Genomic DNA, 21,244 nt, shown 5'->3' on the forward strand with positions numbered 1-21,244 from the left:
GTGTTAATAATTCATGGTGACAATCAATTGTTATTGCTAACAAAAACTATAAAGCAAGCTTTACATCGTAGAGAATCAAGACTCATGCCTCTCACCGAACCCAACCAGCTACTTCTACATCTCAAAAGCATTTACATAAAATAACCAATCAAAAAATTGGATGTTGTATCACACAGCATTCAAAATCATTGTTCACTTCAGCCACCGGTCTTCCTATACGAAACTGCGATTACGGATAGAGGAATGTTGATGAAATGGCCTTGAGTACCCGAAAGCCTGATTCGTCCGAAGCTTGCAACTGAGCTGTTCGAAGATGCGTTTAAGAATACACTCAATACCTGTTTCTGCCCACTCGCAATGGAAAACCGTGTTGGTGTCACTTTAACTAAAGCCCCGGCAGGAGCGCTCCAGCTAACGCTGTATGTCTCATTGCAGCCAATGTTGGTCACGGTTCGTTGAACAATGGCAGACTGGTTAAGCTTCGACAATGTGATTGAAGGCAGGTTCAGATCAATCCCATTCAACGTTGAAGCTCCACAGCTTTCGCCTGTGTAATTCAGGACTAATGGTGATGACCCGTTGATGCTGCATAGGAACGCCATGTAATCTTCATAACCTGCAACAGAATATGTCTGTATCATCAGTTCATAAATTTTAGGTAAGCAATACCTAGTTCAGAATCAATGCAACTTACTTGAATCCAAAACAAGACCAGGATCTAATGCTGCAGTAGCATTAACAAATCCACTGCCCATATCAAAGAAAGTGGCAGGCGATTGGTTTAAATCGGGGTTAGCAAAAGAGCGCTGCGCCATGATAGGCCCGCCATCTCTATCATTAATAGAAGCTGTTGTAGAAAGTGCTGATCCGATAGCTGCTGGAGTGAAAGAGGGAAACCTCTGCTTTATTAATGCTGCAAGCCCCGCAATGTGAGGAGCCGCCATGCTTGTTCCAGACATCATTGCAAAGTCCTCCCCTATGTGTTGCCAATGTCAGTCGATATCGGTTCAGACGAACAATTTGAATCAAGAAACTGAATTTTATAAGCCAGTACCTAGAAATTCAACTGAATCAGTGCCATGGGAACTCCAAGCAGACCATATGAAATTTCCAGGGGCAACAATGTTGGGCTTCAATATGTCGGCAGTTAGGAAGCCATCTTCTGGATCAGGTCCTCTAGCAGAGTAGTACATTATCCTTGGGGCGGCACGGCTGAAATTTGCTTTTATTCCACCAGATATAAGCGCGGTTCCCCCAAACTTGACTATTTTGTTAGTAGTTTGATCTATCACTAAAGAAGAGTTGTAATACTGAAGTAAAACCTGCCAAATAAGTTGTGTGAATGCAGAGAGCTTACATTATAAAGAATTCATGTCAAATAACTTAAAGTTAGAGAGTTGTAGTATTGGTTGTAGTATTGCACGAAGGGAAACAGATGAACATACTTTGGAATCCTCCTGTGATGTTATTACAATGCCCGGAATCCTCATTGGAATCGGATTAAGCTGAGAACCAATGACATAAGAATCCATGCAAAACACAACCCCGGATGCACTCAAGTTTTCAGCAGTTTGTAGAGCCTGTTTGATAGTGGAAACTCCGATTACATAACGGAGGGTGTAGCTACAGATCAAGAGATTCCCTCGAACAACATCCTGATTGTAAGTTCGCGCATCTTGGCATTCATTTGCATTCGTATCTTTCATAGCTGCAGTATTATTCAATGCATGGATAGCCGAAACCAGTCTATGCATTTTATCGGTTCCAGCTGCAACAAAACAATTGGACAAGCTTATGAACAAATATAATCTCTCAACATCTAAATTCCAATCAAGATTCCATTGATTCAGACTTACGGGCAAGTCCAACTCCTGTAATGGTGATGTTGTTGCCCAGCATTATAGAGTTACTGTAGATTCTATCATGTGAGGCTGCGCCGACAGTGAAAATCCATGGACTAAAGGAGGAGATGCTCCTAGGTGCTGGTCCAGTATTCCCGGCTGCCTGGACTACGAAAATACCAGCCTTGACTGCAGATAATAGAGCCATATCTATAGGATTAAAGAAAGTGGCAACGCCAAGAGGACGACGGTTTGGAGTTATGGACAGGCTTATTACATCCACTCCATCCTGGGCAGCCTACAATAGCAAAACAGAAATGAATGGAAGATCAACATAACAAAGAAACACGGGAGCAGTTGCCAACACGTCAACCTGATCTATAGAAGCAACCACGTCTGCGGCAAAGCCTCCGAAACTTTTGAACAAAGCCTTATAAACAGCAATGCTGTAACAAATTGCAGAAACAGGTTGATCAGAATGAAATAAATGTAGACAGTACATTTAATTCGATTCAAATCCTTACTGCGCATGTGGGGCCATTCCGCTGGCATTTCCAAAGAGATGCCCAGCTACAACAACCGGAACTCCGTGGTTTCCTGCCGCAACTGCAGCTGTGTGCCTACCAGATTATATACATCACATGAATGTCAGTTCCGGGGAAATCAAAAACTTATTTCCAAGTAGTCATTCGAAAGGAAATCAAACACTCACGTTCCATGGCCATCAACATCATACGGGGAAGCAAAGTCTTTCGAGGCATTAAATACTCCTCTGGTAATAGCAGATGCTGCAAAATGGCGCGCTCCAACGAGCTTTCTGTTGCAAGATCCAGATGGAAAGTCTGGTGTTACTTCACAAATCCCGGAAAAATGCTCTGGAACTGGATAAGGCTTCGCAGGTGTATTATCAGAGAAGCTTGGGTGCGAGGGATCAATTCCAGTGTCGACAAAGCCAATCACAATCCCTTCCCCTGCGCTGCCATATCCACCCTCTTGTGCCCATGCTCCTTCCGGCAGGCCAAGAAACTGTGGTGTGTGAGTAGTAGCAGTTTCGACTGGAAAATCCAATACCACATTTGACACCTCACTTCTCCTCCATAGCTTCTCTACCTACCAAAACACCAGGGCAGTAAGAAAAACCATAAATCATGGGGACTCTTGAAATAACAAACCAAACTAATTGTCCCAAAAGACTAACCTGCTGTGCAGTGGCGAACACCGCAAATCCATTGATTAAATACCGGTAGCTGTACAGCTTCAGATATTTTTCACCACTTAAAGTTGTTTCCAACAGAGAATCATGTATGTTGTCTATGTATGAGCCATGACTCCTGCTTGTCCTTGATATATTACTAATTCCAAAAAAGTGCAAATATGTCAACTTCCCAGTTCATAGCAAATTCTCAAGAACACAGCAACATAGCCATATATCATTACCAAACAAATAGAATATTCAGTTCACATAATATTCAATTGATACAGAAAAGTCATAACATATTGGCAAAATCGAAGGTTCTCAACGTATTAAATCCCTAAATAGAAACTATTGCTCTTGTACCAACTGACTACTGGGAGAGGGTTGGCATCGTTCTGAAAGCTACATACTCGAAAACGTAAAAGACAACTTTTGGGGTATATACAGAAACCACTCAGACTTAGTAATGCCTGGACAAGAATAGATACAAAGGAATAAAAACAGGGGATTAATTGGCATTGTACCTCGGATTATCCAGAGTAGCCATTCTGTCAGACCCATTACGTTTGATATGGCGAGTCTGCTTAACTCTGAGCTCGCCGTTGTAACGAGAAGTGGGAGCTTGTTTCAGAGTTACAATATACACCGAAGAATCTGCATCAGCTATGTCCCGACCAAGACAGCAGAAGCAGCCCATAAGCACTCCTACCAAGAGCATTAGCATTCTCAATCCCAGTGCCTGCCTGCAGCCCATTTCCGCTGCAAAGAATCCCCTTTTTTAATTTTTGTTAAAGAATTCCCAGCTGAAAGAACCAAAGTTCAGAGCTTTCTTCAAGAACTGGGTATTTTGCCGGGAAAGCCTCCCTGCACAGTCCGCTGTCTATTTAGATTCCACGAATGTGGGGGTACAGCCTTCCCTTCAAGAAGCCAGACATCAAACCAACTTAACAGGAGGAAGACGACCCACAAGGGAACTTAGGCAAGAAACCCTCTTTCACAAACGACACAGGTATATAAAGATGAACTCCACTGCCTCGTTTGCTTAATTTGAGGTTTTTTTTTTGGCTAATACTCCACACCGGAAATTGTAGGGACGGCTAAGACCTCTGCCTCTCCATGGAAACTTAAAAAAATTTCCTCATTTATCATTCTATGCATTCATTCACTTACCTATCTAATCTAACATCTACATACCACATATCCAATGGCTTTAGGGCTTGATTAGCGCAGGCAGGAAGAAAGGAAGGGAAGGAGTACTCTGCAACCTTCTCGGGGGTTGCGAAAAAAGTGTGTTGTTTATATTAGGAAGAAAAGGATACATGAATGCTATCAACGGTTGGGTTGACAAAGAGTTAGTCTTTATATTTTGGTTTTTCTTAGTTTTTTGTCCGTAAGACTGTTAGCTTATTCTGTCGGTTTGCCTGGTTGAGGACAGCACACTGAACATACAATGTGTTGAGATTACTGCCCGTAAACATGGGTTGATCATGTACAAGAATTTGCTTATACGGTTGAATTTGTAAATTCAAAAAAATCTCTCGTGGACATTTTCTAAAAAATGAAACTTGGGTTATTCTTCGCTAATCTACTGCTCAAACTACGAATGAAATGAGGCTGTTTAGTTCAGATATTCTACCACTAAACTGAGTGATCATGATGAGAATAAATAAACTGGAAAAAAAGAAAAGGGGTCGGGGGCCACATTGGGCATTCATGAAAAAGAAAATTAATGGTTTTGGCCTTTTCAAGATTATGGCAATCCAATTGCACTCTCCAACGTTCGAATCTTATATTGTTTTTGTTGTCCTTATGTGTTCGAACTCGAACCAAAGAGTACACACACTGGAATAATCTCTAAACATCTACACCCGTGACCAACTAAATACATCCTCAATACATTTTCCATACTTGTTGCATATATTTATATTTATGTTTATTTAATTACATACACACACGCGTCTATGTACACGTCTTGAAACCTTAAAACATACCGGAGTTAATAATTATGGGGAGTGGTGGGTATTGCCCTCTAAAGGCTGTCCTGCCAGCATTGAATACCATAGCAAGAACATAATGGGGGAATCAAAGCTTTTTGACCTACCCTAATGGTCCATCATACTTCTTCCCTCCCTCCTCGTCCTGTGGCACTCATAGTCAGTCATACGATCGGACATCTTCTTCAATTGGGTCGATAGAAAATGCAATCAACAAAGTATGAAATAATGATCATAACAACATATAATTCTCTACTTTCAGAGGACATCACCCACCAGGATCCCAATTTCTCTGTGATGCAATCATAAATGTGTTGATCCTATACTGAAAGAATAAAAAAAGTGTCTTTCATGGTTTGTGGCAGGTGTTGAGGTTTAGGGTGTGATAATGACAAAGGGACCTTGTGTACTACCGTGGGCTGTAATGATTTGATATTCCATGCTTCCCCACAGTTAATTATTATTGTGATGATGATGATGATCAAGAAGTCTTTAATTTGGAGGACTATGGGGGGCCGAAAGCAAAATTTAATAAGAGAGACGTTGGATGGTCCTGAATTTGGTAAGGATGTCTGCCAGCTTCAAAAAGAGAACCTGATTCTCATAATCGCCAGTCTCGCTTTTGAATTGATTTTCTTTTAGCAAAGCATGCTGCCAACACAACACTGTCAACCATTGCCTGTAATCTAAAATATATATATATTCCTCCCTTTTTCAACTTTCTGTAGCTTTGGGAAAGAGAAGTTGTTCTGGTGCAGATCATTCTGTTGATGGGTTTTTTACTGGGCCTACTGGCCCATACTTAGATCACGTTTTCTCGTTGGGTTATGTCATAGACCCATTGGGCCATGTTAAAAGGAATTACTTGGGCCCAAATAAATACATCGCGGTTTCTTGTGAGGAACACGATTTTATCGAACAAAATGCGTTTCTACAGTGCTAATGAGGGAGTCAATTTTTTGCGTTTCCGAGTCGTTTGTTGTGTGAGAGGGGCGATTCGAACTAACAACCATTTCCTCCCTTTCCAAGATCTGATCTGCAAGGAAATATTGAAGTAGCGAAGGGAGAAAGGAATTGAAAGTATGGCGGTAGTAGGCGGACCTGATCCGTTGTTCGGATTGAGGAACAATTTTTACTTGGGAGCGTACCAGGCTGCAATCAACAACAGCGAAATTCCCCACCTTTCGCCAGACGACCAAATTGAGAGGGATTGCTACGTTTACCGCTCTTATATTGCGCTCGGATCGTATCAGGTACAACGCGATCATACTTGTGTTTGAGATCTGCTTTGAACGTTTGTGATTTTGGATCCAGTTTTTTTCCTTGATTTTATTGCAAAAATGTGGATTTTGTTTCCAGATTCTATTGTTAGTATACTACATTGTTATTTTTCGCTGATGATCAATGATTGATTGGATTTTTGGTGGTACAGCTTGTGATAAATGAGGTTGATTCGTCGTCGCCGACACCACATCAGGCGGTGAAGCTGCTTGCTCTGTATTTCGCCAGCCCTGAAAACAAGGTGATTTTGTTTTTCAAATGCAACTGATCTCTAGTCATTGAATCAAGCTTTTAATTATTTGATAACTTACATTCTGACTTGAATATATCTAATTTGTTGGTCATGATCTTGATCTAAATTTGCTAATACGTTGATAGGATTTTTGTTTGAGATTTTTCTTTAGGTATGTAACAAACGAGATTAGGATATAGGATATAATATATCTACTTTACAATTAAATGGGTGTCATACCTGCAGAAAGAAATGCCTGACTTGCTGGATCAGATAATGGACAGTGGAGATGATTTGATAGTTATGGGGTTGTTTGGTAGAATTGAAACTGCAATATGAACAAATGCCTTCTGGAAGGATGTGCGCTAAATAATGAACAAAGATTGATGAGAGTTTCAGATTTGTTATGAATGATATAATTATATTGTACTGAAGATATGCCCATATCTAATGTGTTAAAAAGGATTTGTTTTTTAGAGCAATAATTATCATAGTTTTCATTCGTGCCTAGCTAAACTCTTTTGTCACATGTTGCATAGGAAACAGTAATTTCAAGTCTGAAGGAGTGGTTAGCTGATCCAGCCCTTGGAAACAACCCCACTTTACGTCTTATTGCGGGGATTGTATTCATGCATGAGCAAGATTATAGTGAAGCTTTGAAGCACACACATGCTGGAGGAACAATGGAGCTGTGAGTCCTTTTGTTTGGTTCTAGGCATCTTAAATCATGTTTCTACCCAGCAGAGTTTCAATGTGATTTGTTGATTAAATTGAATTAAACTGTACATATATTACATTTCCTGGTACTGGTTTCATCACAACAGCTGGTTTTAGCTATGGGATATGGAGAGATTTAGCTGTAATCATGCTTATAAGTACTGCATGCTTAATTTTTGCTGGCATATAGTAAATGTTGCCATGCTCTATCACAGGGATTGAGTTTCTTGCTTACAGTAGAACCTTTTCCCATTGTTCACCAGATACCTATTGCAGGAAATAGATGAGTACCCTTTCCATGAAATTATTCATTATTTAAATGAGTATTTGGATTGTAGATATGCATGTCCATGTGTGATTTCCTCTATATGCATGTATAGAGTATAACTATTCGTTTATTGATTCTGTTCAGGCATGCTTTGAATGTTCAAATTTTCCTTAAGATGCATCGATCGGATTATGCTGATAAACAGTTGAGAGTCATGCAAGGAATGGATGAAGATCACACATTAACTCAACTTGCTAATGCATGGCTGAACTTGGCTGTGGTAAAAATTTTGTTTAGTCCGAAATAGCAACATTACTGTCAATTTGAAGATCTATTGACTTAGTTATTGTTATTGGAGGTAGGGTGGCTCAAAGATCCAGGAAGCTTACCTGATTTTCCAAGACTTCTCTGAGAAGTATCCAATGACTAGCTTGATCCTGAATGGAAAAGCTGTTTGCTGCATGCACAAGGGTGAATTTGATGAAGCTGAATCACTTCTGCTTGAAGCCCTAAACAAGGTGCTGTATAAATTATTTGTTTATTTTGTTGTTTCTGTTATTGGCCAATAAAGTTATGGAAAGATGGATGGTTCTTTTTGGTGATTTCCTCATCAAGCATGCAATGCATGGGCTCTGCTAGACCCCTTTATGACAAATATGCTCAAGTGCTTGATTCTTATTTTGCTTGTTGCCTTGAAAATTCACTTGTTCTGTCAAGACACACATTGACACATTTCTTGCCTATCATCTGACACTTTGATGCAACTTCAGGATGCTAAGGATCCAGAAACTCTTGCTAATTTGGTTGTCTGTAGTCTTCACCTGGGAAAATCATCATCCCGTTTCCTCAGGTACTATGCAAATCTGCTGTATGAATTTTCAATGGTTCAAGAATTAAAGAAATATAATTCTGGTATGGGAGGGAACCATCAAAATAGCTAGAAAATCGCCCAAGTTACCCAAGTTTCAGAATAGATTTCTAGTTGAATCAATAAATGTAAAATTATCCTTAGAGGTGTTCATGTAAGAGTCTTGTTGATTTGTGATCCTCTTTTTCTGTTTTTATGTTTTTGGTTCGTTTTTCTTTTTAATGAGTATGCATGTGAAGCATTTAGTATGTTCTGGGTTTAATAACATAATCCTTTGAATTTCTGATGTTTCCATGGTTTACTTGCAGCCAATTGAAGCTGTCACACCCTGATCACACACTCGTCAAGCGTTCATCTGCTGCAGGAGAGAGCTTTGACAGAGCACTACAAACTGTTGCATAAGGAGAGTGTTTCAGCCTTTTTCTTCTCATCTTGAACTTTACCCTCATAGGGAGGGCTATTCAATTGCTTTATTTTTTTCTTCATAAAAACTGGAGTTGAGCTCTTATGTTAGATCTGCCTATATTCTTTCAACACAAATTTATGGTCCAACACTCAAATCTGATGACTTTTACTTTAGATTGTGTAATTAATTACTTGTGTTAAATCTGGGTCGATCAATAATTTGTATCTATAGCTACCGGTTGGTCTAAATATATCTGTGTTTACCTATTTATTACTATAAATCCTCTAATTCCTATAACAATTAGAAGTTCCATCTAGGAAACACTAAGAACAGCAATAATAATAGTAATAATAATAATAACATATCGTCATCATGAATATCATATACTACAACAAATATACCTACCTAAAGTAACAGGCTATTAGTGCAATAGCACTAATATCTGAAAGTCTCGTCTGTCCTGAAGGCAAATTCCGAAAATGAGAAGCTTCCGTCGGCCTCACACAATCCAATAATACACCATATTCATCTCATCTCATGAATTTCTAAAACAATACAATAGACTCACCTAATGCCACAAGCTCTCTTCCAAAATTAGGCCCAAGTATCGGTCCTCTCCACCATGAATGGAAACGATGCAGTGCAGGCAGTTGATATTCTACTGAGGCATAACCAGAGGACTAGCACCGTCGCTGGCGCCGGAAAGTGCCGCGCCGTAGCCATCAGGATGTGCTTTCTGCCATCTCCACGCAACCTGCAAGCTCATTGCAAGGTTAGTGTGCTGGGCTGTCCAGTTCAGCTCATTCTTGATCTTGCTCGGATTGCTGTATACTTCCGCATAATCGCCAGGCCGGCGTGGCAGGAAATCTACTTTGATGACCATCCCAGTTGCCTTTTTACAAGCCTCCACAAACTCCTTCACCGATCTTCCTGATAAAATGCAGAGAAGGCTCTGTCAGCAGTGATTATATGATCGATCGATTCTTTCCAACACAATAAGTGGGCATGGAATGGGCAGTACCTCTTCCTGTGCCGACATTGTATATGCCAACGTGACCAGGCTTTGCCTTCTCCAGAGCTTTCACATGTGCATCGACTAAATCAGTAACATCTATATAGTCCCGGATACATGTACCATCCGGAGTTTTATAGTCGGTTCCTCGAACCTACATCAGAGAGTGGTCTTTTGAGTATGCTTAAAAGAATAAATTGGGTCAACTAAGGTGAATTAGAGCAATTTATTGACTCTACACTATCACAGAATAGAATAATGTCGAGACAAGGATTTTAGACGGACCTTAAGACCAGGAATGATTCCTCGAGCAGCATCGAAGCAAGCACCAGATATCCTTCCATGTTCACGTAGTTCTGGTCGGGGAGCTTCACCGAGCCTTCCCTCAGGATCAGAACCAATCACATTGAAGTATCTAATTCACAGAAACAAACCTGAGTAAAAAATCGATAATGATGCTGGTAAAACAAAATAGTGGTTGCTGACTAAGATGTTTACCTTAATATCATGACAGCCATGTCTGAGTTTTTGTGAAAATCCAAAATAATATCCTCAGCCATTTTCTTGGCTTTTCCATATGGATTTATTGGAAGCTGCATTGTGCGAAAAAAAGGCAGCTCAAGTTACAACATATCATCATGAAAGAGCTTTAGTCGATGGCCACATTTCCAAATCTTGCACTGTATAAGACAAAATGAATAATTTTTAATTTCAAAATGAAGAAAGCAATCTAACCTGTGGAGTTTCTTCTGTAATTGGCATCTTTTCAGGTTCCCCATAGGTTGCACATGTGCTAGAATAAATTAAAGTCTTCACTCCATGAGCTGCCATGGCTTCCAACACAACCAGAGTGTTTGATGTGATATTGTGGTAATACCTGTGTCGTAGAATAGTTAGTACAAAAACATGAATCATCTGAAAATCTGTACATCGATGATGAATATTATTTTAAGCAATGAACTGCAGAATTTGAAAAGTTTTCGCATTTGAAGGACCTAGAAGGTTATTAAAGCATGCTCACTTGAGCGGATCAAGAGTACTCTCTCCAACATATGCTACGGCAGCAAAATGCATCACGGCGTCAAATGCATTTTCTGAAAAAATGTCATGAACTGCTTTCGCGTCGCCGAGATCAGCGTAAATAAACTGAAGTCGACCTGGTTCTGGAAACAACTGTTCGAGGACTTTAATAGCACCAAGGTTTCCCCGAGAGAGATTATCCTGTTATATGGAATTATATTTATATACACCATCATTGCCCTGGAAAACGATAGCAGCAGCAATCAATTACAGAACTGTCGTTCATACAAGAAACTTACCACTATAGTAACACGATAGTAATCCTGGAGAAGTCGTAATGCAGCATGAGAACCGATGTAACCAGCGCCTCCAGTTACCAAAACATGAGTGACGCCAACTTCGTGTATTGTAAACTGTGTAACAGCAAAAGAAGAAGGGTTTGAAAGGAGTAAGGGTTGATAAACATAAAACAAAAAAGCCGATAATTCAGCTGCCTCTACACATCGATCAGAAGGAAACAGGAAATTGAAATGTAAGAGAAGCAACAACATCGATTTGAGGTTATTCTTGGCAGAATGGAGGACATGTAACTCATCAGCTTGACAGGAAAGATTACACAATGAATGCAGGCATGCTTAAACATACAAATGAAGTGCAAAAACAAAGATTACTGAAAAAATTCCCATCTGATCTGAAGATGGAGACAAGAAAGAACATTAACATACTAACAAAATGGCAGCTCTGAACATCAAAGAAAATCAAACATAGAAAACTGAAGGGACATTACCTGGCTGGGTGTGTTCGGAGGGCTTGGAGATGGATGTTTGAGCATAAGAATACACAAGGCTGTAAGAGCAGAAACCATTATAATTTTTCCACAAAAACCATTCTTCTTCTTCGGGTCTGCGTAATCCATCCCTGTAGAAGCCAATGTGTCAAAAATCTTCAAAAAATATTTTAAAAAATTAACAAGAATAAGCCCAGAATTGAGGAACGAAGATCAAGCAAAAACGCTAAGATGAGGTAAAATCCCACCTCCTAAAGACATAGATCTATTGGACCTCTGCTGACTTCTTATCCTGGTAAAACTTAGCATCGAGATATCTCTTCCTTTATTCAAATGAATGAAAGAATAAATAATCTTACAAATCAAATCTTGAAATCAACAGTCGAGCTGCCCTGTAAAATTTAACATTAAATCGTTATCACTAAAACAATATAAAAAAATACGAATAAATAAGTGAGTATCTTGTTTGTAAAAGGTGAATTCAAGTGGGAAAAGAGACTAAGCTGGGCCCTGTTGAAACTTGAGAAAGATACTATGCGAGATAGAAAGCCAGAAAAGTATGTATCATCATTGAGTTTTGCAAACACCAAATGGTTCCCAACAATTACAAGAGTAACAACAGCAACGTAATTTAAATCAAGAAGATAAAAGTTTTGAAATTGAAGCCCCAGGAACGCCCGCAAGATTCGGAAGATCCAACCCACGACTCGTCAGGAAAAACGAAACCGCAAAATCAGGAAACACACAATTCTGATTTGAGTAGACCCAAGAAACCAAAATTACAAGGAAGAAAGGGATTGGCATTTCAAAAATAATTATTTGGGGAAAAGATAAAAATAGAACCACAATTCAACCATCGAAAAACCTCAAATTTCCCTGGCGACGAAAGGGAAAAGCCCATTCGACATTCTTCGATTATCAGATTGTTAGTTACCCAGCACATGAATACGCATGCATTTCAATGATCATAAGATCCGAAAAAAGCAAAAGAAGTAGCAGTGGAACAGGCTGTGGCGTACAACAAAAAACAACGATAAGAGCAATGCTTACCTAAAAAAATATTAAACAAGGGCACCACAAGAAAACTAGCAGAGCAAAAACAAGATGGGTGTTTGGCAAAAAAACAAAGAATGGTGAAGAGAAAAGGAGAGAGAGAGAGAGAGTGCGTACAAGAAAGAAAGAAAGAAAGTGTGAGAAAGCGAACAGGTGGCGGTCGTTCCGCTTGTTGCGACGCGTTCGTCTTTGAAAAACTGCTGCCAGTGGAGAAAAGTAAACACGATTATTATAATGGAAGAAAAGTGGGTGATGGATGGATCTTTCACATGAATAAATAGACGACGAAAAGTGTGAGAAACCACCATTGTTAAGCTTAAACTTAAGCATACATACAAAATTATAAGTAGACATTCCAAAAATTAAAGGCCGGCGGATTTCATGAAACTAACATACCAATTCTTAGCAAAGGCCAGATTCAGAGCCTCAGACTAATTGTATTCGGCAAATCAATTCTAGTATTTTCTACTTTTCCACGTAACAGTACCTTCTTTCCAATTGGAAACAAAACATTTATGATATTTAACGACTTTTGTGTGCCCATAATTTATGGGCTCGGGCAGAAATGACAATGTGATTGGACTTGTGTCTGGAAAACAATACTGGGATATTTAAAAATAGAGATAGGGACAATCAGAGTGAAACAGGTGTCTAAAAATAGTGGAATCAATTCCAATTTAGGGGAGGTATGCATGCTTATTTTCTTACCGCGCCCCAACAGCCACGCATCATCTCGGAGGCCACGTGTAATCAGACTATACACCGACTGCACATGCCGCCTTTTTTCTTTATTTATTTATTTTAAAGTTAATAATAAAAATATTAATGATGAATAGAACTGAACTTTATGTCAGTCAGGCTCGTCTTCCAATACGAATCGAATAGGCCCATCAGATTATTGCGGTGTCCGAATCTTGTCCTGCCTCCATCGATTGCTCACTTTCAAAAATTCAAAACTTTTTACTCGGAGCCGTAGCCGGAATCGGAGCCGGAGTCGCCGTAAATGTGAAGTGGTTTTGATTGCGTTTAGAAAAATTCAAACGTCGGTCCAGTCTACTTTTGGACTTGTTCAGGTTGCAAGTAAGAAATGGGCGTGTGTTGACTTTTAAGGTTCACTAATTATATATATTTTTTTTAAAAAAAAAGGGAGAAGAATTAGGTGATAAAAGAAATTCTAGAATGTGTGGGCTGTTTAGATTTTGGGCTTTTGATTCGGCCTATTTTTAACCCATATCTAATATGTGATTTTGGGCCTGATTTTGTTACCGGCCTATTAAACTACGGCGTCAAAAGATATTATTGCCAACCTTGAGGACTTCACTGCAAAATTTTTTTGATCACGTTTCTAATTTTCTTCTCCAAATTTTATGTAGGTGGGTATGAACATTTCATAAAGTTAGAATATTACTACTATGTATTTTTGTTGTTATTCATATTTATATGTTGAAAAGTAAGCATTAAAATTTAAACTATAAAGTTCGAGTCGAGTGTCCGTAGCCAGCCCAGCTGACTCACAATTTAATTAAAATTTTTGACCGTTGGAATTATCACAGTTGGAGCGTTTATCGAACGGCAGTACAGTCAGCAGCACTTCACTACACGTCACTCTTTTTGCTCTGCGATGCATTTTAAGCCGTCGATTACCTTATTCGAGATGGTCCACAAAAGATTTCAAAATTCAAAATTCAAATGGCGACAGAAAAAGAAAGTAAAAAAACTTGGAATAGCAATAAAAGCTGCGACAGAGCACCACTTTTTACTCTCCCCCAGCCCGCAGAAAATCACAAACTCTGAAAACTTGGTCCAATCAGCAAGACTTGACATGAATTAACAATTCATGGTTGGATTTAAACCTCATTATTTATTGTTCGTTCTCTGCAAGGTTTTAAAGAAAGCCTCCTTGCTTTCAAGGTGGCTACAGTGATCTTGTAAGCATTCTTGTTTATGCTCGGGAGTGGATTTTTAGTTTGCTGTGTTGATGTCATTGGTTTGCTGAGTATTTCAGGATTTTGTTCACAATGAGGGAAGAAATCTCATCCGAGAGCAGAGTGAAACCTGCAAAATATGCTGATCAAAATCAGGCAGCCAAAGAAAACATTCACAGCAGTGTTAAGGTGAGCAGCAATTTTTCGAGAATGAAGTCGTCATGGGGCTCTCACATTGTGAAAGGCTTCTCGGCTGCGGATAGGAAGACCAAAACCAGAGTGTTGCAGAACACAGCTCACGTCGTCAAGAAGCCGCCGATCACCAACTCCGATGCAGCTGCGCATCAGAAGAATCAGACAACGGTGTCGAATTCGAGGACCAAGAGGTCTCTTATCGGCGATCTTGCCTGCTCGATTAACGCTGCCCAAGTTCATCCACAAGCTGTTCAGAGTCACAACAAGACAAAGTCCATAAATTCTTCTCAGGATTTGTTTCAGGAAATCGATCATTTGAGGAGTCTGCTGCAGGAATCAAAAGACAGGGAGCTTAAACTGCAAGCTGAGTTGTCGGAGTGTAAGAGAAACCCGAAGGTGTTGGAGCTTGAAAAGGATCTTGAATTGAAAAAGAGTGAGATTGATGGCCTTCTCAAGAGAGTGGAATCTCTGGAAAGCGAAAAGGCCAACCTTTCTGGACAAGTAGTTTCTTTGGCTGCTGTCATGGGGAAACAAGATGAGGCATTGGAAAGTGATGCATTTGCTAATGCAGATATGGAAGTTGTAGAGCTGAGGCGGCTGAACAAAGAGCTGCAGCTTCAAAAGAGAAATCTGGCTTGCAGGATTTCTTCCTTGGAATCCCAATTAACCACCCTGGCCAAATTTTCTGAGGTATATATATCGATTCTTGTTTATGTTTAGCGTAGCGAAGTGCTTTTAATTTCTAAAAAAATGAGTTTCAGATTTCCATTTGATTAGCTATAATGTGGACTTCAAGATTATATTTGGTTGCACTTCCTTCACGTTCTCATAAGTGTCCATTTTGATGTGTTCATATGCAGAGTGACAGTGTAGAGAAGATTAAAGCTGAAGCCTCTATGTTGAGGGATACAAATCAAGATTTGTGCAAACAGGTGGAAGGCCTTCAAATGAGTAGGATGAATGAAGTTGAGGAGCTTGCTTATCTGAGATGGGTTAATTCGTGTCTGCGGGACGAGCTGAGAAGTTGCTCTACCATGAATCCTGATCCTGATTCTGTTGAAAAGAGTAGAGAATCCATTTCCTTTTCACCTTTTAACAATGAGGAAGAGCATAATGATACTGCTAGAAAAAGGTTGTTTCTTGTCAAGAAGTTCAAGAAGTGGCCCATCACTGATGAAGACCTGCAACAAATGAAATACACAGACACTCTACTCAATCGTAATTGGGATGATCCACACAGCACATCACGGAGGCACTCTATAAGTGGAGCAAACTGTTGTCCTGAAGAGTTGGCTACTTACAGGAAAAGGCAGTCTGATAGTTTTGTATGCTCCAAGGAAGCAGAGAAGAGAGTAGAGGTATTAGTTTCAGAAAAATATGACTTGGAAGTGAGCAACAGGTCCCTTGTATATAGCAATTGTCAGGAGGTTTGTAGACTGACGGGCTCTCTCGATGTTGTTGAGAAGAGGGCCTTAAGGATTCCTAATCCCCCACCAAGGCCTTCATGCACTGGTTTAAGCGTCCTGAAAGAAGAAACTTCTGTTCAAACTGTACCACCCGCACCGGCTCTTCCTCCCCCACCGCCACCTCCACCACCACCTCCAAAGTTAACGGCTAGACGCTCAACTGGTGTTGTGCAGAGAGCTCCACAAGTTGTTGAATTTTATCACTCACTCATGAAGAGGGAATCCAGGAAAGACTCCTTGAATCCTGGGGCAACAGATACATCGGATGTTGCAAATGTTCATAGTAGCATGATTGGCGAAATTGAGAATCGATCATCTCATTTGCTTGCGGTGAGAACTTTTGTTTATAATCCTTTTCAGAGGCTCTTTTTGGCATGAATTTTTAATGTGTGCTTCACAATTACTTCGTGATCAGATAAAGATGGATGTTGAAATCCAAGGAGAATTTGTCAACTCCCTTATAAGAGAGGTCAATAATGCAGTTTACCAAGACATCGAAGATGTGGTTGCGTTCGTGAAATGGCTTGATGATGAACTCTGCTTTCTTGTAAGTTTGTCTCCTTCAGATGATCATCAAATTGCTTTGTTTAAAATACCTCACTCCATTTTCAAGCTACTATAACTTTTGAATTAGGGTGTGTTTGATTTGGTGTCTGGTCTTACAGGTGGATGAAAGGGCTGTTCTGAAGCACTTTGCGTGGCCAGAAAAGAAATCTGACACATTAAGAGAAGCTGCATTTGGGTATAGAGATGTAAAGAAGTTGGAGCAGGAAATCTCGAACTACACCGATGATCCTTGTTTGCAATCCGATGTTGCATTAAAGAAAATGGCAGCTTTGTCTGAGAGGTGAGACTTCTAGCTGCTGTTAAAACATTAAGACAAATGGCATGAAATGAATGATTATTGGCTTCTCTAGGATGGAGCGCACCGTGCATGATATCCTCCGAGCAAGAGACGCATTGATGAGAAACTGCAAGGAGTTCAATATACCTACAGACTGGATGCTGGACATGGGAATATTAAGCAAGGTGCCCATTAGCCTGGTTCTTTGCTTTGCTTGTATCATTGAATTCAATTTCTTTGAAAATGCTGAGGCTGACTAATAATCTTGTGCTGGCTACAGATAAAGTTTGGTTCAGTCAAACTGGCTAAAATGTACATGAAGAGGGTGGCCATGGAACTTCAGTCTAAGGGGACTTCAGACAAGGATTCTTCCTTGGATTATATGTTGCTACAGGGAGTGAGATTCGCCTTCCGCATTCATCAGGTCTGCTTGTAATTTATGATTCTTCTTGTGTATATTGGAACATAGTTGTGGTTCCTAATCAGATGATGTCTTGGTTACACATATTTGTGCAGTTTGCTGGGGGGTTTGATGCAGAAACAATGCATGCATTTGAAGAGCTTCGAGACCTTGCCATGGCCCTGAACAAGAGTAGGGACTGAAGTGGATAAAGAGGCCAGAGGGAAAGGACCTGAGTTTGCTCAGGTCAGAAGTTTTGATGAATCTTGGTATTGGCTTACCACCTCAGTGAGCATCAAAATTGGTTCGGAGAGAAATATTGTATTATGGATTTGTAAGGAAAATTTGTTACCAAAAAAATATTGTATTATGGATTTGTAAGGAAAATTTGTTTCCAAATAAATAGTGAAAGGACCCGAGGACCTGAGTTAAGCAACTTCATTAACTTTCCACCTATTTTGCAGAGTAGAAGTTCAAATATATAAACTAGTTTGTTAAAAAATTCAGAGATATTGTAGCCATCATCAATAATCTTGTGTAAGAATACTCTTTCGTCTATGGGACAATAAGTAACATTGTATAACTCTGCCTATACTGTGTACATGCCCTGATAGGTCACTTGTATATATCCGCAAAAGGTCATAACATACATTGCAAAATTTACATATTCGAGAAATTCCCATGCCACATATTCTTTCAACATATTCATCCAATTGCAGCTGCAACATGGGGAGGTCTTGGGCACAGGCATACATGCTTGTGAATTCCATGTAATGTGCCCCGGAGCTTGAAACCATAAGACTCTGGGAAATTCAGTAGTTTTGGAGAGAAGGGCTGGGTATATCTATTCTCCATGCTGGAACAATGTGTAACCTGAACTCGATTCATTTTTCGCCACCTGCATTTGTTCATATAAATAGTGTTTTTAAAGCACTCAATCACACCTTAAAAGTTAACCAACTAAATAATTGTTGTAGTTAGCTTCATTGCCTCTCAATATGCTGGTAGGGGAAATGCTGTGTATAACTCTATATTATAATGCTGCAGCAGCGAAACTTCGCAGCCTCACAAATCAAGACTATTTAAAGTTGACATATATCTAAAGCAAATGGGAGGATAAATCTATTTCAGAAGCTCAGCCAATGAGAACTTTACCTCCTTTGTGCTTGATGAACCAGTAGGAAGAACTGGGACAAGAGAACTCCAAAGAATGGGGTCAGGAAGTGGGTCGATACTACTGTAATCGGTCAGAAGGGGAGCAGACAATAGAGGAGCCAAGGGATAGAGATTCCTATGAATAGGCAACCCTCCACTTATCCCAAATGCAACACTTTCTCCCTCTGTTCCGCTACCATGGCATGATTCTTCAGGCGCCTTTCCGAGCTCAATTTTCTCAATGTTATTCTTGTTTTCTTTCTCATCCTTTTCTTTATTTTTTGATACTTTCTCCTGGAGGCTTTTGTATGCTGCCGACTTCAACAAAATGCTCATGGCAGTTATCTTTTTCTGCTTCATTCTTTCAGGAGGTACACCTAGGCGTGGCATTTGATATGGTTCAGTAGGCTTGATTGACCTTTCCAGTGCTTTAAGTTCACTGGCAACATCATCAGAGCATCCGACCCCTGCTTCATCTAATGCTTTGGAATGGGAATCTTGCTTATTTGGCCCCCACCATTTAATGTAATTTGCCAAGTCAATCTTTCTGTCGGTGCCATAACCACCAGCATATTCACTGCCAGAGGCCATTTCATCACCTGCACCTTTAGAAGTGAATACAGAGGTAGGCACAAGCAGCATGGAAAAGAGGGAACACAATCGATTGTATTAATTTAGTTTCAGAATAGTATCAAGATGCACCCCAAGTATTCAAGCCCATTCTCACCGTATAATGAACTGTTGACATAGTCAGCTCCTGGTGCTCGGCCAAGTTGTGAATCCCACCGACTAGTTTGAGGGGTGGAAATGACATGGAAATCATTAAGAAGGCCAAAGTTCAGACAGTTAAGTAATAAAATTCTGTTTAAACTATATGCATGTAGATGGCTTTAATGGTTCACCACTTAACATTTACAAATGCACAGTTCGAAAGGTACCTAGAAAGGGGCCGATATTTCGAAATTCCACGAGAAAAACCACTGCTTTTCCTGCAGTAGAAATGCTAGTAAGAACTAAAATTCTCTTATAAACCAACATCTACAGCACGGAGAAGTATAACAAACTGACCTCCGAAGTGATGCCAAATAATCCTCTCTAGAAAGGTTTTTCATTTCCTCTAGGTCCCTTGTATAATCTGTAACCTGCACATATCCATCAGGAGACTCAAAATGGAAACTTGTGACAAATCCCTTCTCAACAGTATCCTAATCAGACAATTCATTCCTACAGGAAAATTGATGAGTGTTCCTGGCCCCCAATACTTCAGAGCAGCGAGATCATAAGCTCTGGCTGCCGCTTCCTCATCATCATATGCGCCTAGAGCAATGTTTTTAAGGAAGAGATTAAATTTTGGCTATGTCATCTTTAACATCATGTTCCAAGACAGAAAAACGATGGAAATACTTACCCAAGTAAACTATCCAAATCAACCAAGCGCCAAAATAAGGTATTCCAGCGAGAAGAGAAGAGAAAAGTGAAATGTGAGGTGGATGATCCTCGTTGTATAAAAAAAAAAATTTGAGTAGCTTCTCATCACAAACTCCTGTCTTGATCACAAGAAACTTCAAAAGATGAAAATTACCTTGCTTTCCCTTCTTATTTTGGTTTTGATTCCAGGTGCTTTTATCCCAAAGATGTGCTTCATAACGACCAGTCCATCTATGCCTATTTGTGGAACAAAAACGCATTCTATCTTAATTATGAACCAAAAACAGGATAGAGGGAAAACAATGACTAAATATTATGATAATATATCAAAAGCAATACGGTAGCTTCGCCGATAGTGCCGTGCGCTGCAAAACTTGTACCTTAATCATCAAATAATTTCTACAATGCGCCACAGTTCAATCGCACCACAAGTTAAAACTCCTCACCATGAAAGTTGAAACCACAAACAAGTCCAGCACGTTTCAAGCTAAGCAAGTAAGCAACATGCTTTTACGGTTTAATTTCGATACCTCGTGACGCCTCTATAGATGGAGCTGCGCTTGCCGGCGGTGCAAGGAGGCATTTTACTGATGCGCTCCTTGGCAGTGCATCCTCTCTCCTTTTTCGCCTTCTTCAATCCTCTGTAAAGCAAAAGCTGATCACCGCCCAGCGGCGGAGGCAGATGCAGAGGCGGCTCGGAGCTTTCCCCACCGCCTGCCTCCTCCGGCTTCGCGGCGTGGTCGGAGGAAGAAGAAGCCATGGCCGGACCGGTCGCAACAACGAATCGCCAAAGCCTTCCGCAGAGGAAACTGAAAGTAATCGTTGTAGAGAGGAAAAGAGTGGTTTGATTACTGCGCCGTCTGCGGGAAATCAAGAGCAACAAGGGCCGGTGAAGTGAAATGATGAAATTGCCCTGGAACACTGTTATTTTTGTCTGGGTTGAAAAAGGTTAGAGATGATCTCCGGACATCCATCTATTGCCGCAACGGCTACGAGGAAAAATAAGGGCATTTTGGTAATTTAACTCTTTTTTCAAACTGTTGCTCGGCCATGCGGTGCTCCACTGGCCTAACACGTGGCATGTCGGCTTACTTTACTTCTCAAACTGGGCCGAGCCCAAATACTCGAGGCCCAAATAGTATATGCCCAATTTGCTA

The 21,244-nt window shown here is 40.2% G+C and overlaps 5 protein-coding genes across 12 annotated transcripts; 2 read left to right on the forward strand and 3 right to left on the reverse strand.

Annotated features, from left to right (window-relative positions):
• Positions 1 to 40: 40 nt before the first annotated feature.
• Positions 41 to 4,582, reverse strand: LOC127247495 (subtilisin-like protease SBT2.2). The gene is made up of 10 exons (XM_051269347.1): positions 3,561 to 4,582; positions 3,040 to 3,193; positions 2,554 to 2,951; positions 2,366 to 2,461; positions 2,215 to 2,287; positions 1,857 to 2,139; positions 1,446 to 1,768; positions 1,055 to 1,322; positions 695 to 976; positions 41 to 616 (listed from the first exon to the last, which is right to left on the reverse strand). Exons 1-10 carry the CDS (start codon positions 3,788 to 3,790, stop codon positions 198 to 200), a joined length of 2,526 nt encoding a protein of 841 aa, XP_051125304.1. The 5' UTR covers positions 3,791 to 4,582; the 3' UTR covers positions 41 to 197.
• A 1,383-nt stretch (positions 4,583 to 5,965) lies between these two features.
• On the forward strand, positions 5,966 to 8,975 carry LOC127247579 (coatomer subunit epsilon-1-like). Its single transcript, XM_051269491.1, has 7 exons — positions 5,966 to 6,283; positions 6,463 to 6,552; positions 7,083 to 7,234; positions 7,673 to 7,808; positions 7,891 to 8,046; positions 8,299 to 8,378; positions 8,705 to 8,975. The coding sequence occupies exons 1-7, from the start codon at positions 6,113 to 6,115 to the stop codon at positions 8,796 to 8,798; spliced, it is 879 nt and encodes a 292-aa protein (XP_051125448.1). The 5' UTR covers positions 5,966 to 6,112; the 3' UTR covers positions 8,799 to 8,975.
• A 145-nt stretch (positions 8,976 to 9,120) lies between these two features.
• On the reverse strand, positions 9,121 to 12,911 carry LOC127247578 (UDP-arabinose 4-epimerase 1-like). Of its 4 annotated transcripts, none has more exons than XM_051269486.1 (10): positions 12,792 to 12,911; positions 11,870 to 12,013; positions 11,622 to 11,752; positions 11,134 to 11,247; positions 10,836 to 11,035; positions 10,550 to 10,691; positions 10,313 to 10,407; positions 10,100 to 10,229; positions 9,824 to 9,968; positions 9,121 to 9,732 (listed from the first exon to the last, which is right to left on the reverse strand). In XM_051269486.1, the coding sequence occupies exons 2-10, from the start codon at positions 11,928 to 11,930 to the stop codon at positions 9,461 to 9,463; spliced, it is 1,290 nt and encodes a 429-aa protein (XP_051125443.1). In that variant the 5' UTR covers positions 11,931 to 12,013; positions 12,792 to 12,911; the 3' UTR covers positions 9,121 to 9,460. The 4 variants fall into 4 exon arrangements, with proteins under 4 accessions (XP_051125443.1, XP_051125444.1, XP_051125446.1 ...); XM_051269487.1 differs by having other exon boundaries at positions 12,672 to 12,808; XM_051269489.1 differs by lacking the exon at positions 12,792 to 12,911 and adding an exon at positions 12,487 to 12,636.
• A 1,543-nt stretch (positions 12,912 to 14,454) lies between these two features.
• Positions 14,455 to 18,048, forward strand: LOC127247744 (protein CHUP1, chloroplastic-like). Of its 2 annotated transcripts, XM_051269729.1 has the most exons (8): positions 14,455 to 14,602; positions 14,680 to 15,484; positions 15,655 to 16,590; positions 16,676 to 16,807; positions 16,926 to 17,107; positions 17,178 to 17,289; positions 17,385 to 17,528; positions 17,621 to 18,048. In XM_051269729.1, the coding sequence occupies exons 2-8, from the start codon at positions 14,693 to 14,695 to the stop codon at positions 17,705 to 17,707; spliced, it is 2,385 nt and encodes a 794-aa protein (XP_051125686.1). In that variant the 5' UTR covers positions 14,455 to 14,602; positions 14,680 to 14,692; the 3' UTR covers positions 17,708 to 18,048. The 2 variants fall into 2 exon arrangements, with proteins under 2 accessions (XP_051125686.1, XP_051125685.1); XM_051269728.1 differs by having other exon boundaries at positions 14,455 to 15,484.
• LOC127247746 (AP2-like ethylene-responsive transcription factor At2g41710) lies at positions 18,017 to 21,041 on the reverse strand. 4 transcript variants are annotated; one of them, XM_051269730.1, is made up of 9 exons: positions 20,618 to 21,041; positions 20,242 to 20,324; positions 20,068 to 20,076; positions 19,888 to 19,976; positions 19,728 to 19,801; positions 19,598 to 19,648; positions 19,387 to 19,448; positions 18,660 to 19,264; positions 18,017 to 18,402 (listed from the first exon to the last, which is right to left on the reverse strand). In XM_051269730.1, the coding sequence occupies exons 1-9, from the start codon at positions 20,845 to 20,847 to the stop codon at positions 18,349 to 18,351; spliced, it is 1,257 nt and encodes a 418-aa protein (XP_051125687.1). In that variant the 5' UTR covers positions 20,848 to 21,041; the 3' UTR covers positions 18,017 to 18,348. The 4 variants fall into 4 exon arrangements, with proteins under 4 accessions (XP_051125687.1, XP_051125688.1, XP_051125690.1 ...); XM_051269731.1 differs by having other exon boundaries at positions 18,660 to 19,258; positions 20,618 to 21,040; XM_051269733.1 differs by having other exon boundaries at positions 20,068 to 20,155; positions 20,618 to 20,761.
• Positions 21,042 to 21,244: the final 203 nt, after the last annotated feature.

This window comes from Andrographis paniculata, unplaced genomic scaffold, assembly GCF_009805555.1.
Source record: "Andrographis paniculata isolate CXL003 unplaced genomic scaffold, ASM980555v1 Contig32END, whole genome shotgun sequence".
NCBI lineage: Eukaryota > Viridiplantae > Streptophyta > Magnoliopsida > Lamiales > Acanthaceae > Andrographis > Andrographis paniculata.